This window comes from Equus caballus, chromosome 20 (genome assembly GCF_041296265.1).
Source record: "Equus caballus isolate H_3958 breed thoroughbred chromosome 20, TB-T2T, whole genome shotgun sequence".
In the NCBI taxonomy this organism is placed as follows: domain Eukaryota; kingdom Metazoa; phylum Chordata; class Mammalia; order Perissodactyla; family Equidae; genus Equus; species Equus caballus.
Window position 1 is genome coordinate 11,243,654 of NC_091703.1, and position 17,454 is coordinate 11,261,107.

Genomic DNA, 17,454 nt, shown 5'->3' on the forward strand with positions numbered 1-17,454 from the left:
GTGTGTGCGAGGGGGAGAGGAGACAAATGCTAGTAACTATATAAATAAGATTAAGCAACATATATGTTATACTAGAGGATGATATTATGAAAAAACATAAAGCAGAAAAAAGTCATAGGAGAGATAGGGGTGTGTTATTAAACACTGCAATCAGAAAAGATGTCTTGGAAAAGGTATCCTTAGAGACCTAAAGGATATCAGGGAATGAGCGCTATGCCTCCCAAATGGAAGTCATCACACACTGCCATATTATATCTTTGTGTGTGTATATTTTGATTCTCCAACTAGATTGTAAGTTCCTGCCTGGACCATTGGAGCAATGGCTGTTACATCTTGTATCACCCACAGAGCATAAGTATCATCATTTCATCATAATCCTCATCCTTGTTCCTTTCATTTTCTCTGGTTGGTGCCTTAGATTTTTCAAATTTTTTCCCAGTTGGTCTTTCATTTTATTCTCCCAACAATACTTTGAAATGAGTAAGGTAGGTGTTACTATTTTTAGATATTATTACTTTTTTGTGATGCATACGAGGAAATTGAAGACTGAAGAAGTTAACTGACTTATCCAACCAACGTTATGTAGCTAAAAAATGGCCAAGCTGGAACGAGAACCCATTTCCCCCGACTCTAAGCTCTTTCTATCACTCCACAATCACTTCTAATTAATTCTCAAGAATTGTTTGCTGAGTGAAAATGCTTGCGTTCCGTCTTTGTTTGCTCTTTGTTCTTGAGTACTATTCTTAACATCTATATTGAGGTCAGGAACAATGCCATATTTATTCTGTATCTTTTAAAATCCTGTGCAGAGAGTATATAATCAATAAATACATGCTGATCAATTAAAACATTCAATAGCAAATCTTTCCTATACTTTTTATCTAGATTAGGGCTCAGGCAGAGAAAGAATTTATAAACTCAATGGTCTTGTTGAGCACAGTATCATCCATGAGCGTTAGGGGAAATGCATTGCCAACCTCTGAGCCGGCAAACTAAGAGACTGACAAAGTGTTATTAGCAACATCAACAGCCGCTCAATGCTTCAGCCTCAAACTATTCTACCTGACCCATCTCCTTTTAGATTACCATGTAAAAATGTATCCAGAACAAAAACTATCATAAACTTAGATAGCACCTCTCTTGGCTGACTGATCTATATCAAATGCAGGTGATCCTCAGCTTTGTCTGCTAAAAGCAAGTGCTGAAAGAACAGGAGGTCTGAACTCGGGCAACTTGAATCTCATGAGTGACATTCAATCTATGATAACTATGATCTCACGTGGGGCAGTAGTTCTCCAACTTTAATGAGCATGAGAATCATCTGGAAGGCTTGTTAAAACACATAGCTCCTCCCCAGAGTTTTTGCCTCAGTAGATATGGTGCAGGGCCTGAGATTTTGCATTTCTGTTCAGTTCCCAGATGAAACTAATGCTGTTGGTCCAGGGACCTCACTTTGAGAACAACAGCTTTCGAGTGGTGCTTCTCAAACTTCAGTGTGCTGTTAAATCACTGGAGAGCATGTTCAAATGCATGTTTTGCTTCACTTGGTGGGAAGGTCCAAGTGTAGCCTCCAGTGCTGCTGATCTGTGGATTGCATGCAGCTTTAGAGACTTTTTAAAGACAGCAAAAGTAGATGTCATCCACAATGAAACATGATGGATTCTAACTGGAAAGTCAATAATTGTGCAGATTGGAAATGAGCCTTCAGCTGTTCTCTCCAAGTAGCGAAAGATACGGGTGCTATACTCATCTATTAGAACCCAAGTCAGCTTCCGTCAGATTACAGACCTCTGATCTGGTTCCCAGATGACCATGCTGGGGGCTACTTTCCTACACATTACCTCAGAGGCCCCTCAAATTAAAGCTGCTCATTTTGGCAGCTGCCTTTGACACAGTGTGTTATTCCGCTATTAATCTCTGCAGGGGAACTGATTGGAATAAGGAAATCCATTCCAGGAGGGCTACAGACATTCCTTATGAGGGGATCTCAGAAGATCATAAGGGACAGCTGCTCATCCACTCCAAATGGCTTCACATTTGGTGTTGCAATAGGATCAGATTAGCACCCTGTCTGCTCAGTATGCACATCAGGCCTCTGGGAGGCATTGTGAGATGTTATAGGAGATGATTCTTCCTCTCTACATCTCCTGCTCAACTAACTTTGATGGTGTAGTCTTCTCCTTCGAACCTGGAGTCTGAGAGAAGTAGGAATGTGTATGAAATCCAGTTGGCTCCAACTCAATCCACTCAGAATCAAAATGAGGCTAGTTAGCAAGGTCAAAAGACGTAGAGATGGAGTAGGAAACACAACAACTTCTGACTGACAAGGCTCCCTCTTTGGACACGTCATCAAGGTGTTCAGTGACACTGAGTCTTCAGAGGGTGGTCGCAGGCTAGAAGGTGAAAACAAGTCAGCCTTCCAAGTACTGATAGGCTTTCCTCAGCACATGATTCTACCTCTGATCTCCAGCAGCGGGACAAGAAACTGGATACACTGGCAGGCTGCTTTAATTCATTTTCATAAGGGTAAATGATCTACGTGGTTGCAGAGTCAACTATCATACTTGTCTTCAGATTCTAAGCATTTACAACAGAGGTCATTTCACTGAGAAATAAGCAGTCAGAATTCTCTGAAAAAGTCTAAAAAACCCTTAGCAGACGCAGTGCATCAAGGTCCCCAGTCTTGTTAAGGAACCCTGAGCAAAGAGAAGGGAGAGGCTTTCTCAGTAAAGCATCTCGCACCTGTCACATTATGGTCAATCCACAGAACCAGCATCTTTGGCATCACGTAGGAGTCTGTTAAAATGCAGTATCTCAGGCCCCACCCACTGAATCAGAATTTGCATTTTAATAAGATCCCCAGGTGACTTGCGTGTACCTTAAAATTGGACATGCACTGCTGTAGCATAGTGTGGGCTAAAAGATAGAAATAAAAACAGCAATAGGCTTCACTGATCCTAGCTGCTTACCGCAGCACCTGACAATATCTTCATGGATGCACTTTGGACAGCAATTGGGTCTTTAGTTCTAAAAGCACATGATTAATGGTAAATTCCATTTCAAATACAGTTAAAAAGGAGAGTCCACCAAAAGACTGCATCTCTATAATCTGCTTGGCACAATGAATAAAGTCTAAACACATATATACCAACTATAAAAAGTTTTTTCTTCTTAAAAGGAAAAATATACCAGTTATGGAACATTATTCCATAAATTAAGACAATTTTATAAATTGAATATTTGATCATATTGATTTATTTATAGTATCCATCTGCTCTCTTGCTTGGGGCTGTATCGCATAGCCAGGTTTACAGTACAAAAATTTAGTTAAAATTCAAATTTCCTTTCCCTTTTCCTATCGAAATCGCTTGAAAACTTGATGACTCCAAATTAAAGTGTTTTCTGGCTTGAATTACTCCATTATTTGCTAATATCTTTAATTTTGCTTTGATAATATGATCTAAAGCTTTTGTCAACTTCAATGAAACTTACGTAAAGTAACCAAATTACAGGTTGTGGGTGGTGGTTAATAAGCAGGACAGTAAAACTTTCCCCTTGAGCCTTGCCTAACTGGAGCTTGGCTTTTCCAAGCTATATTGACATTCCTAGATCTTCCCAGCACTCTTGCCAGATCTTTCCTATGCAGCTATTATGTCAGTGGTTCTCAAACTGTGGTCCCCAGACCAGCAATATCAATGTCATCTAGGAACTTGTTAGAGAGGCAAATTCTTGGGCCCTACTCCAGATCTACCAAAACAGAAACTCTTGGGGCAAGACTCAGCAATTTGCATTTTAACAAAATTTGCAATAGATTCTGATTCAGGTTAAGATTAGAGAACCAGTACATTCCAGCAACACTAATCAGGAATTCATAGGCCTAGCAAATTCAAAGCAATAAGAGATTCAGATGCGGCAATACATTTACATTAATATTTACATCAGTTTTGCCTCAAATTATAGCCCCAATATTCATAAGTAAGTTAAATATTTTGATATAATCATAGTTGTTATCAGGAACGGCATACATTTGATTTCACAAAACAATGTATTGATTCAAACTTTGAGGAAGAGATTTCAGTATAACGGGAGGAACACCAGGCTCAGAATTCACAGATCTGGGTTCTAGTCTTAGTTGCAGTGTGGACTGGCTATGTGGCCTTGGACAAATCATGTAATTCTGTGTGTCTTGTTTCTCCCAGCTGTAAAGTGAGAAGAATACTTGTCCCACCAACTTACAGTGTTGTTGTAAATATACAATCAAATAAATTGTCTGAAGCTGTTTGAAAAATATGAATTATTCTTTAAATATTAGAATTAATATTGCTATTGTTTATATCATGTACACTAGTACATCATTGATAATCATGAAATCCTAAAAGTATGTATTTTGGGGTAAAGATGCACTGCTTGTTATTTCATAAGCTTCACAAAAGTAAAAATACATGCGTATGGAGTAATTTTTTAAAATTTATTTATTAGAAATATTTTTAAAACTCTGATTCTTCTTCTTGAGTATATTTGTTACAGAAGAGTAAGTATAACATCATAAAGCAAATAAATAACCTAACCAATTAATGGAACTTCTGTATGATTACTTTTTTATAAAGTTTGCCTGTGAAAATCCTTAACATTAAAAAAGTTGCCAACAAGTGGTACAAAAACAGACACACACATCAACGGAACAGAATTGAAAGTCCAGAAATAAAACCACACAGCTACAGACAGATAATCTTTGACAAGCGAGCTGAGAACATGCAATGGAGAAAGGAAAGTCTCTTCAAGAAATGGTGTTGTGGAAACTGGACAGCCACATGCAAAAGAATGAACATAGACTGTTCTCTTACACCATTCACAAAAATAAACTCAAAATGGATCAAAGACTTAAAGGTAAGACCTGAAACCATAAGACTTCTAGAAGAAAATATAGGCAGTACACGCTTTGACATCAGTCTTAAAAGGATCTTTTCAGACACCATGTCTTCTCAGACAAGAGAAACAATAGAAAGAAGAAACACGTGGGACGTCATCAGACTAAAGAGCTTCTACAAGGCAAGGGAAAAGAGGATTGAAATGAAAAGACAGCCCATCTACTGGGAAAAAATATTTACAAATCATATATCCAACAAAGGGTTAATCTCCATAATATATAAAGAACTCACACAACTCAACAACAACAAAAATCAAACAACCCAATCAAAAAATGGGCAGGGGGTATGAACAGATATTTCACCAAAGAAGATATATGGATGGTCAATAAGCACATGAAAAGTTGCTCATCATCACTGATCATCATGGAAATGCAAATCAATTCTACACTAAGATATCACCTTACACCTGTTAGAATGGCTATAATTACCAAGACAAAAAATAACAAATGTTGGAGAGGTTGTAGAGAAAAAGGAACCCTCATATGCTGATCGTGGGAATGCAAACTGGTGCAGCCACTATGGAAAACAGTAAGGAGATTTCTCAAAAAGTTAAAAATAGAAACACCATATGACCCAGTCGTCTCACTACTGGGTAGCTATCCAAAGAAGTTAAAGTCAGCAATTCAAAGACGCTTATGCATCCCTATGTTCATTGCAGCATTATTCACAACAGCCAAGACATGGAAGTAACCTAAGTGCCCATCAACTGATGATTGGATTAAGAAAATATGGTGTATATGTGTATATATATATATGGGAATACTACTCAGCCGTAAAAAATGACAAAATCATCCCATTCACAACAACATGGATGGACCTTGAGGGTATTATGTTAAGTGAAATAAGCCAGATAGAGAAAGACAAACTCTGTAGGATTCATTCACGCATGGAAGACAAACAAACACATGGACAAAGAGAACAGATTAGTGGTTACCAGGGGGAAGGGGGGCTGGGAGTCGACACAAAGGGTGAAGGGGCGTACCTATAAGATGACTGACAAATAATAATGTACAACTGAAATTTCACAATGTTGTAAACTATCATAACCTCAATAAAAAAAAAGTTACCAACAAAAAATTAAAAAATGAAGTTGCTGTGTAATAATTTTGAAAAATGTACTAATTAGTTTGGATTTGATCTCCAACATTATTTCCTGCTTGTTTTGCAAGTATTTATTTAAGATAGCTAAAGTTACACTTAAATTGATTATATTAGATAACCAGAATTTTTTATTATGAGAGAAAACTTCACTTCAAGATGAGTATTGAATTGTTCATGATTACTTAAACTTCCCATGTCAACTTATTTGTGCACTAAAGCTAAATTCTACATCAAGGACTCATATCCCAATGATTTTATTTGACTTACCCCCAGGACAGTATCCACTATGAACACCGCCAATGGGTCCAGAACTGTCCATAGTCCCATGGTAATGATTAACTTTGACAAGACATCAGGGCAGGAGGCAAACAGTAGCTGACAGCCCCATCTGATCAGAAGCAAAGGAAGTATCATTGTGTTCAACATTAAAGGCCCCACCACAACCACAAGCAATTCTTCTCCGATGTCAAGTGAAGAAGTTGAGTAGCAAAGCTCAACCGTGAAAGGGGAAAAATGGAATCTGTGGGAAAACAGTAAAACCACATATGTGCAAACAAGAGGAATTATACAAAATGCCAGGTGTACAAGACAGCTTTAAAAACTAGGTTCTTTCTTTTTTTTTAATATAGAAAATCTGACACTTAATAGTACCACAAAATTGTGTTAGAAGTCTTTATCTTTTCCCGAACTCTTAGTTACACCTCAACAGCTCACTTTCAAGGAAAAGGCAAATTCTACCTTGTTCACTGTTCTTCTAAGTGTCATATGTAACCATAAAAGGGTATCAATTTTACACGCCGAGTAGAACGTTCTATAGACTAAGACCTGCCCTGCAGTTCACTTGCTGGTAGGCTATCTGAAATGCAAAATAAACCATTGGGCTCAGTCATAGATCAATCTCTAACGGAAATCAGAAGTACAAATAAATCTAACAATTCTTCAGAGTTTTGGTAAGCTGATTAATTTTGCTTGTGATTCCTCTAGCTAGACCACTAAATACAACAACAATACTGCTAACAACAAATTTTCAAACTTCTAAGTTGTTCTAAAAGGGACATCTTGACACAACCTAAGCATCTTAGGGTTGTATCCAAGGTGAGCCCAGCAATTTAGATAGTCTTGATCCGGGCTTTGGCACCCTCTTTCCACGCAAAGTGAGACTTCATTGTGCTCTAAATTTGCCCCCCATGCATTTCAGGCTTTTAAAGCCATTTTGTAGTTAATCCTGCTTGTGCATCCTACTTATCAGCTCTCTGCTAAAAAGAGTTCTTCCTTTTATCCACTCCTTGACCTTTACTTTGAAGGAAGTTCTATGCTTTGTTCTTATGTTGTTGTGAATACCAAATAAAGTAATATGCGTACCTTTCTTGGCAGAGGGCTTAACATAGAATAAGAGCAGAAGAAATGCTTATTGTTGCTGTAGTTATTATCATGTCTCATAACTACGATGGGACACGGAACTAATGTCGGATTCAAGCCTGCAAATGTAGACAATAGACAGCACAATATCCTAGAATATCTTAGGTCCTCTATTGCTTAAGAAATTGGATAAAGTGGGCTTTCAAGATATTTTTTTCAATCTCATTTTATTAACAATCAATAAAGACAGAGCTTCCTTTTCTATTGAAGTAAGAGAGCAGATAGCAAAAAGCAACTAGCCCAAGCATTTAACATCCATCTTTTCTACTTTGGAAACCATCACAGTAACAAAGAAAAAAGAAAGGGAGAAGGGAAGGAATATACTATCTGTGTGAAAATTCTCCCTTGAAGATATAGTTATTTAGCATATATAAATTTGCATATTCTATAACATATTCAGACATTTTTGATTCACTTTCAAAAGATGATCAAAATCTGTATGTGTATTTACGAGATATACACATATATTCCTTTTCATAGTGTCTTAAAACTGTCTTCAATCTTCTTAATTGAAAATATACACACATTTTTATTTATATCTGTACCATCTACATTTCAGAAAATGAATTTTACTTGTATAGATATCTATCTGTCTATCTCTAGTGTCTATGGAATCACGTTTATGGAGAGATAACCTTTAAAGTGTCATCTTTTTCCAGAGGATAATGGCCCAGAAAGCTGCCTGGGCTTGAATTTGGTAATTGTTTGAATTCAATCATTTTGCAGAAGAGGCAATCTTTGCTTCTTTGAGTATAGATGATAAATCATACTTACATTACTTCTAAGATACCTTCAACCTAAGTCACTCTGATAAAATCAAAATAGAATAAAACATGGTCACTAAATTCCTTTTTAGATTCTGCTCAGATATCAGAACATATTTGAACCTGCTAAATTTTAAATAAATATGGATGTACCAGTTATGTATTTGTAAATACAGGCCCATAAGATGAGAATACAATTGTAACAGAAGTTCCTGCTTTTAGATAAAGACAGTTTTGTCTTTTCAAATCATACCTGTATTTTAGTATTTATGGTAAATGGGTAGAGAGGAGTTTTGTCCTTTCATTTGGCCTATCAAGATGAAAATGCATTCCTTTGACTTTCAGGGGAAAGCACTCACTTTGTAACAGGAGTTGAAGTGGCCTGGAGGAAAAGCCACTGGCTAAGGTAATGCAGGTAGAGCCTCAGGAACCAGAGAGAAGCCACCAGCAGAATAATGTACCAGAAGCCCTGGCTTCGCCATTGAGCTAATTGAAGTTCTGAATACACTGATGCCAGCACAAAATGGAGATGCTTGAAGAATTCTCCAGATCCACGACTATAAGCAACTGAAGAACAGCTACAAACAAAGAAATAGTAGATGAATTTCTGGGTTTAAATCACAACCAAAAGTAAAATATTTTGAGAATGATAGTAAAGACATTGTGAAATTAAAATTGAATGAAAATATTTCTTAAATATTTGGAACTCAAATTATTTATGTTTCTTCTTGCTATAATGGATGACTAAAGGGGAACAAAAAGGAACATGGCTATGAACATGCAAATCAAAATAACAATGGTCTATCTCCTCATACCAACTAGGATGGCTATTATCCAAAAAATAAAAGCCAATAAATAACAAGTGTTGATGAGGATGTGGAAAAATTGGAACTCCTGTGCACTATTAGTGGGAATATAAAATAGTGCAATTGCTATAGTAAATAGTATGTCAGGTCCTCAAAAAATTAAAAATAAAATTACCATATGATCCAGCAATACCCCTTCTGGGTGTATATTCAAAATAATTCAAAGCAGAGTGTTGAACAAATATTTGTACACCCATGTTCATAACTGCCTTATTCACAATAGCCCATAGGTAGAAGCAACCCAACTGTCCATTGAATGGAATATTATTCAGCCTGAAAAGGGAAGGAAATTCTGACACACGCTACAACACGGATGAAACTTGAGGATACCATGCTACCTGAAATGAGCCAGTTACAAAAAGACAAATACTCTATGATTTCACTTATATGAGATACTTAGAGTAGTCAAATTCACAGAGACAGAAAGTAGAATGGCAGGTGACAGGGGTCCTGGGGGGGTGGGGGGGGGGGAAGTGGAGAGTTAGTGTTTAATGATAGAGAGTTTCAGTTTTTCAAGATGAAAAAGTTGCGGACATTGGTTGCAAAACAATGTAAATATACTTAACACCACTGAACTTTACACTTAAAAATGGTTATGATGATAAATGTTATGCTGTGTGTATTTTAAAACAATTAAAAATCTAAAAACATATGGAAATAAATTATCATAAACAATAAACATTTATTTAAATCCTTAAAATTTGTAATATATTCCTGCTTATCTCACCTACCCACAATGATCCCTCTTTATTAAGATTAGATTTAATTATTTGCATAGAATTTGTTAAAAGTTAACTATTTCATTTTAAAAGTTGAAATGAGTTGTTAATATGCCACTGAAAAATATGAATAAGAATTCAAAACTTAAGAATTCTTAGGGGCTGGCCCCGTGGCCGAGTGGTTAAGTTCGCGCGCTCCGCTGCAGGCGGCCCAGTGTTTCGTTAGTTCGAATCCTGGGCGCGGACATGGCACTGCTCGTCAGACCACGCTGAGGCAGCGTCCCACATGCCACAACTAGAAGAACCCACAACGAAGAATATACAACTATGTACTGGGGGGCTTTGGGGAGAAAAAGGAAAAAATAAAATCTTTAAAAAAAAGAATTCTTTTAATCCTTAACATGGTACTGACATTTTCTGTTGAAATTAAATATAAAAGAATTACATACAAGGTATTCTGATTTAGCTCTGATTTCCTCTGGGTTTGGTGTTGAGGGCAAGAGGTGTTTTCAAAGTTCCTAAAATTATAGGTTTTGCGGGAAAGAACATAAAGAGACTATCTGAAAATAACTGTAGAGGCAGCACTCACTCGCCACTCAGTCCCAGGAATCTGTGCAGGGAATAAAGTAGAGGCACCACAGCTTAGTGGCTAAAGGACAAGCTCTGGAATCTGACCACCTGGGTATAATTCCTTTCTATGCCATGCTTTCCTCCTACGGAAAAGGGAGATGACAATAGTACCCATATCTGAGGGTCAATATGATGACTAAGTTACAGATGCAAAACACTTTGAACGGTCCTATCCCTGTGCCACTTTCACAAAGCAACACATACTAAATCTGCTGCTTCTCCCTCTTTCTCCTCTTCCAATATTTAGCAGAGCTATTGTGAAATAGGCTGGCCTTCCATCAAGCCCAAGAAATGTAGGAGGTCTGTATAAATGCTGATAGGGTTCCTTTCATTTTTAAAGAGAGATGAACATGGATATGCATATATTTGTTATTTAATTAAAACAGTATTATTGTCGGTATATGCCATCATCAGTTTATTAAAATGTTGGTTCTTTTAAACCAGTAATCAATCTTTATAACAACTATATTCCAAGTTCCTGGATTAGCTTGTCTAATTCTATTCTAGAAAGATATTCTAGAACAATTCAGTAAATTCCTCAAACAAAAATAGTCTTGATTATAATCATGTTACCAAAGAAGAAGGTAGTATCATAGCAAGTAGTTCAGTGACTTGGTGACTAACCATGACAGGTCAAGGCATAAGGAGAACATAACAAATAAAATTTAGAGACAGATTCAAAAGAGCTTACAGACAAAAGCTCATCTCTCTCTGAAGACTATCAACTATGATGACAATTGTACCATGAGAAGGAGATTAATAACAAAAAGAAGAGTCTTTGGGGGGTGGGGGATAACAACAACAGAAGTAAAAGAAAACCCACTTTTCCCCTTAAAATTCCAACCCGGGACTGTAGCCTTTTGGTCTGCACAGGACTAATGAGGCACCGAGCTTGACAGCAACAGTTCCCTTTTGTTGTTCTTGTGTGCATTGTGCCGTGAAGGTGTAGAGCATCGTCTAACTGAAACTTACGTGCAGTCTTTGTACTGAGCAGGCTTTTCTATTACACAAATGAGGAACAGTTAAACAGGAAGCAGGCCCCCAAGAGACTTTGGTTTACAAATGGTAATATAGTCAGGGGGTTGCCTTTCTTATAGAAGGATTCCAGAATACCTTACTATGTTTACCATCATGTGAAATGAAACCCAGAACTTTCTACACTGCTAAAGCAAAATATTCTGTGCACGATCTCCTCTTCAGTTAATTATTCTGTCACTGTTTTGCCCCTTCAAAGAGAAGAGAAAATCAAATACAGATTTGGCATTGTGTTATTACAAAAAACTGGAAAATCTCAAATGATGCAAAACGGAAAAGACAGTAGCTTCTTTGACCTTTGGAAATTTCCAGGGTTCTTTTCATGTCCATTGACATAAATGACTAAGCAGTGTAAATGTCTATGCACAGAGCCCACTAGAAAGTCATACTTTTACCATTAGTTTCACTGAGAAAATGTTTCCCACTCACATTCAGATACACATATTTGTTTATGGGATGTTTTATTTAGGAAAAATAACACTGAAATTTCACTGTGTACCAATTATGTCTAATTCAAAATATTTTGTACCTTGTCAACACAATTCAATATTGTTTTTATTTGTTTAACAATGGTAACTATAGCATCTGGATTCAAAGAATTAAGAAAAAGCTGGAATCAATCAGAGTTTAAAAAATTATATACTGCCAAGTCAGAAATTAATAAAAGAAGCAGTTGATGCTAGATGATGCCAAATAAAAGGATGTATTGAAAAGCTCATTAACTGAACAAAGCTGGTCAAGTATAACCTCATAAACAATTTCCATATGACAAGAAAATAGGACAGTGACATTCATTTTCTTTTAATCATTTTGAATTTGCACCTGAAATGTAAATGTGTACTGATATAGAATTACATCCGCAACTCTCTCTCCATAAACCTTTCTTGAAATACATTCTATTCAAAAGAAAATTCTGCATCCATGTTTCAAAATTGTCTTGAAAGAGAGCATCTTTTTCATTCTTGTATACATGCAAGGCACATTATAAAATGCAGTGCCATTGTGCAATAATCTTCATCCACATTTCACCTGTTCTTTCCTTCCTCTGTAATCTTTCTTGGTTATGTACAAAGAGTATGACCATCAAAAGGATAATAAATGGCCTCTGCCACTGGGGTGTGTAATACGTATAGTGGGAATTGATTTGTTGGTTATGAAGGAAGCCACAGAGCACACAGATCACCACAAAATCACATTGAGGCCAGCAGCTACTTCTCAGTTCACACAGGCGGCTCCTCCATCGCTCATGGGGTGAGCTGCCAGAGGGTGAGAAGAAGGAGGAGGTCATCCAGTATTCAGCTATTAAATGAAACCTATTTCTCTGAACTTCAGCCACATTTCATATGACAGACATCTATCCCCCTTGCATGCCCCATCCTTATAGAGACCTAAAATCAAACAAGATTTCTATGATCCATCAGTGTAATAACAATAAAAAACGACCAAAATTGCTTTATAAAAAAAGCATGGAACTCTTTCTTAAACTCTCTTCTACAGTGACCAGGAGTCCTTAGGAATTTGTATACAACCAAAGCCCATCATTCATCAGCAGTGCAAAATATTTCTTTTAAAAAGTCACTATCTATCAATGGCGCTAAAATTTCCACATTGCCTTCTTCTGGTATAACTAACCATACTCTAAGAGGTAGCATTTCTTCACCCAAGTTTTTATTTTCTGTAATTCTTTTATTTGGGTATTTTTCACTCGTTTTTTCACCATATTCCATTCATCAACAACTTTTTGAACACGGATATTCCCAGTGATTCTGAGGCTTTTTCTAAGACTTAATACTTCAGGGAGCATGCCAGGGAGTCATTATAATGAAGGCACTAAAGAAACAAGTATAGGTCATACCATGTTACTGTTGGAGAAGACCTTATCATGTTCCCTCAAACGTTTGCAGAAGCTGAACTAAAGCCCAAACAAGTTAAGTGATTTGCCCAAGTTAACGTAACTGATAAGAGAGAGTTTTATAACTACTGTCTCCTCCCTCTTGATTAGAACTGTTCATGAGTCATCTGCTTTAGCAAGTAACCCCAAGACCAAGAAACTCTAGGTTGTTGGAAAGAAAGTCCCTTTATTTGAACCCTGAAGCAAGGAAATGTTTCTTCCTTTGTGGAAGCTGGTTTAATTGGATGCAACTCATTCATTCAACAGATATCATTAAATGAATATAGTATTTCAAGTCCTATGAGGATGTAGTAGGCAGAATGGTCCCCCTTAAATATATCTACACCCTAATCTCTGTAGCCTGTGATTACGTTAAATTATATGACAAAGAGGAATTAAGGTAGCTGTTGGAATTAAGGCTGCTAAACAATTGAGTTTAAAATGGAGAAATTATTATGCATTGTTTGGGTGGGTCCAATGTAATCACAAGGGTCCTTAAAAGGTGGAAGAGGGAAGCAGGAGAGACAGGGAGACAACCACAAGGAGAGTCAGAAAGATGGCAGTATGACAAAGACCTGGCCCAAATTTGTTAGCTTTGAAGATGGAGGAAGGGTGCCATGAGCCAAGGAATGAGGGCAGCTTCTAGGAGCTGGAAAAGGCAAGGAAATGGATTTTCCCCTAGAATCCAGAAAGAATACAGTCCTGCCGACACCCTGATTTTAACCCAGTGAGACCCATTTCATACTTCCAAACTCCAAAACTGTAAAATAATAAATTTGTGTTGTTTTAAGACACAATCTTGTGGTATTACGTTATAGCAGCAACAAAATACTAATATAGGTAGGTTCTGGATTTTCACAGACCAACAACATTGCCGCTTACCTGCAGAAATTTCATTCTATTGGTAGAGACAGATAAGTGAAAAGACAAATAAAATCCAGGGATAAAGTTCAGGTGATAAGTGTTATGGTAACATACAAAATGATATGAGAAAACTTAGGACAGACACCTACCTCAAACTGGGCCAGAGAAGCCCTCTCTCCTGAGATCTATGAGATGAAGCAGAATTTGACGAATGAGAATGAAGGATAGGCAGGAAAGCTGGTAGGGCATTCCATCACCCATGCAATTCTCAGAAGAATAAAGTTCTATTTCTCAAACTGAAAATAAGGATGGTTGGGAAATTCCAAGTCGGTGAAGACGGTGACAGAGGCTGAAGTTGGAGAGGTGAAGGGGCCCGTGTGTGAAGGGGTCTGGTCAGAGAAGCCATAAGAAGGAATCTGGACTCTATCTTGCCACCATCAATAACCCTTGAAGTGTTTGAGGACAGTGATGGGGAGGGATAGCATGTTTGTATTTTACAAACATTGCTCTGGCTGCAGGATGAAAAAAGTTTGGGGAGAGTCCAGACTAAAGGGGAGAATGGAGGAGGACCTCCCAGTCCTGCTCAACAAGCAGCAGAACCCAGGAGCTTTCAGAAATATGGGCATGGGTATTCTTTGTTGTCACAATAACAGGAAGGGTGGCAAAGGCACCAAGCTTCCTGAAATGTGCTTGGAGTCTCAAATAATGAAGAACCCTCTTGCCCCCTGTAGGAGTTCCCTAGGGCTGCTGTAACCACAAACTGGTGATTGCAAACAACAAAAATTTATTCTTTGACCGTTCTGGAGGCTAGAGGTCTTAAATCAAGGTGTTGGCAGGGCCATGCTCTAGCTGAAGGTTCTAGGCGGGGTGGTGGAGGAGGAAAGATCCTTCCTTGCTTCTTCCACCTTGTGGTAGCCCCAGGCATTCCTTAGCTTGTAGTAGCATAAACCCAACCTCTGCCTCCTCTTCATATGGCTGCCTTTGCTTTGTGTACCTCTGTTTTCACACATAAGGACACCAGCCCTATTGGATTCAGGGCCCAGTGCACTCCAGTACGACCTCAATGATTCTCTTTCCAGATAAGGTCACATTCTGAGGTACTAGGGGTTAGAATTTCAATGTATTATTTCACTTCAAACCATAACACCTCTAAATACCAACAGCAGCCCTTTTAAGGAAAACAGAATTCGGGAGGTGGAGGGACAGAGAGAAAAGGGTAGATTTGAGAGATATTTGACTACACTTAACAAGACTCAGAGACTGTTTGAATATGAGACCTGAAAGAAAAGAATCAAAAACAGTTCCAAAGTTTCTGGCTCAGGTAGCTCATCCAAAGGTGACTGAGTGGAGAACATTTCAAAAAAAAGCATATGGTGGTGAAGAGGGAAAAATGAGGAAAACAATAAGCTCCTATTGACCTGCATATGGAAAATGCTTTATGGTATATCCAAGAGAATTTGCCCAATAGTCTGTTGTACTTATGGAACTAGAATTCAAGAGATACCAGAACTAGAAACATCAGTTGGAAGTCACCAACATAGTAATAAGAAGCCATCAGAATGGTTGAGACCCATTGTCACATACGGTATGGGGAAATGACATGGAACCTAAAAAGTCATACAAATGTTGGTCTCTAAATTTAATATAGATTTTCTCCTTGAATGGAATTGGCTATAAAGACAATGAGCAGTATAAGCTTAAGCACTCACTGATGAGATTCTTTTCCCATATGCCGGCTTATGGCTGCAACCCACTTAATCTGGACAAAACCCTCCTCCTTCATTTATTTCCCTGAAAAATAGATTATGGATGAGGGCTTTTAAGGTAAGTGAGAATTTGGGACATAGACATTCATAACTGGTGTAGTAACAGCCGCTGTTATGTGCTGAACACACTATATGATATAATATACGGATATTATATCTGATTTACAGGGCCACGTTGGAGGACATGTGATACTAAACGTATTTTACACATGAGGAAATGAGAACTAAGAAAATTCAAATTACTTGCTTTAGATCACATAGCTATTAAGGGATAGGACCAAGACCAGAAAGCAGATAGTAGATTTGAACCTGATTTTAGTCTGATACCAAAACCTGTGTATTTCCACCATCCATGCTGCTCTGAGTATATGGGGGCTGATGGTGTTTACAACTCACTCACATAGACCTGGAAGTTATACTGGAAACTGACATGAACATAAGTGAGTTAGCAGGGCTGCTTGCTCCATGAAGGCAGGAACCATCTGTCTTGTTCACCACTATATTGCCAGATCCTTGCACTGTGACTTATGCATCGTAGATGCTTCAAAACAAGTACTTGTTAAATGAATAATTTTTTCAACGTGTGGTATTCTAAATGGTTTAGGTAAAAACTATGATCTGCTTCAGCCAATTGGCCTACACTATTAACTTACCCATTTCAATAATTCATTCAGTTTACGCCAATTTAGATGTTTGGTGCCTAAGAAATTAGAAAACCACCACTAGGATTTTTTAAATGGCAGCTGAGAAAAGTTTCATAAATACCCAGTAGCATATCATTAAATGATTTGGCTGGTAGGACCTCTTTGAGCAAGTTCACTGTGACACCATGTTTAAAGAGGTAAAAATACGTCAAGAGAAGAGTTAGCACCATGTGCTGATTATCGTATTAATATACATAGATTATGAATGGCATCAGTTTTATTTTTTAGCAAAGGTGTTACAATGCTCAAATATGCTACTGCTTTGTCATTGTTTCAAGTATTTGGGGAAATACTTTTACAAAAGTATCTGTACAAATACATTTACCAAAATGTTTTGGAGAAAATCATTACCCATTCTTTCGACTTTTAGAAAACGTTATAAAAAGGAAAATTTCACAAGTTTATCTTGATGTTCGCAATTTTAAACTAGATTTTTCCCCTAAAATTGTGTCTCTTTGACCAATTTGGGTATTATACTTTTAATATAACACATTGCACTTTTAACAGGGTAATTCAATTTACAATAAATGCCTCTAATTAAGTTAAAAGATCTTTGAAAATTGCTAAATCTTAGGGGTAATATTACCACTACTGGCATTGAAATAATTGATCATTCCCACTGAGGCACAAAAGTATGAATGTTCTAATGAGAAAACAGGGACTGAAGAATGTGGAAGGAGTCCGAAGAGACTCACAAATTCTTTACGCTCTTATTTCCAACGACAGTGTCTGAGTGGGATTTGCAGGGGGTAGGGACAGACAAAATC

At 37.5% G+C, this 17,454-nt stretch overlaps 1 protein-coding gene across 1 annotated transcript in view; it reads right to left on the reverse strand.

Annotated features, from left to right (window-relative positions):
* Nucleotides 1–17,454, reverse strand: part of LOC102149353 (uncharacterized) — a 315,161-nt gene that overhangs the window by 102,163 nt on the left and 195,544 nt on the right. The window contains exons 16-17 of the mRNA XM_070245788.1: nt 8,572–8,790; nt 6,297–6,549 (exon numbers count right to left, since the gene is read on the reverse strand). Of these exons, the coding sequence (XP_070101889.1) occupies nt 6,297–6,549; nt 8,572–8,790 (472 nt within the window). The remainder of the gene's footprint in view (nt 1–6,296; nt 6,550–8,571; nt 8,791–17,454) is intronic.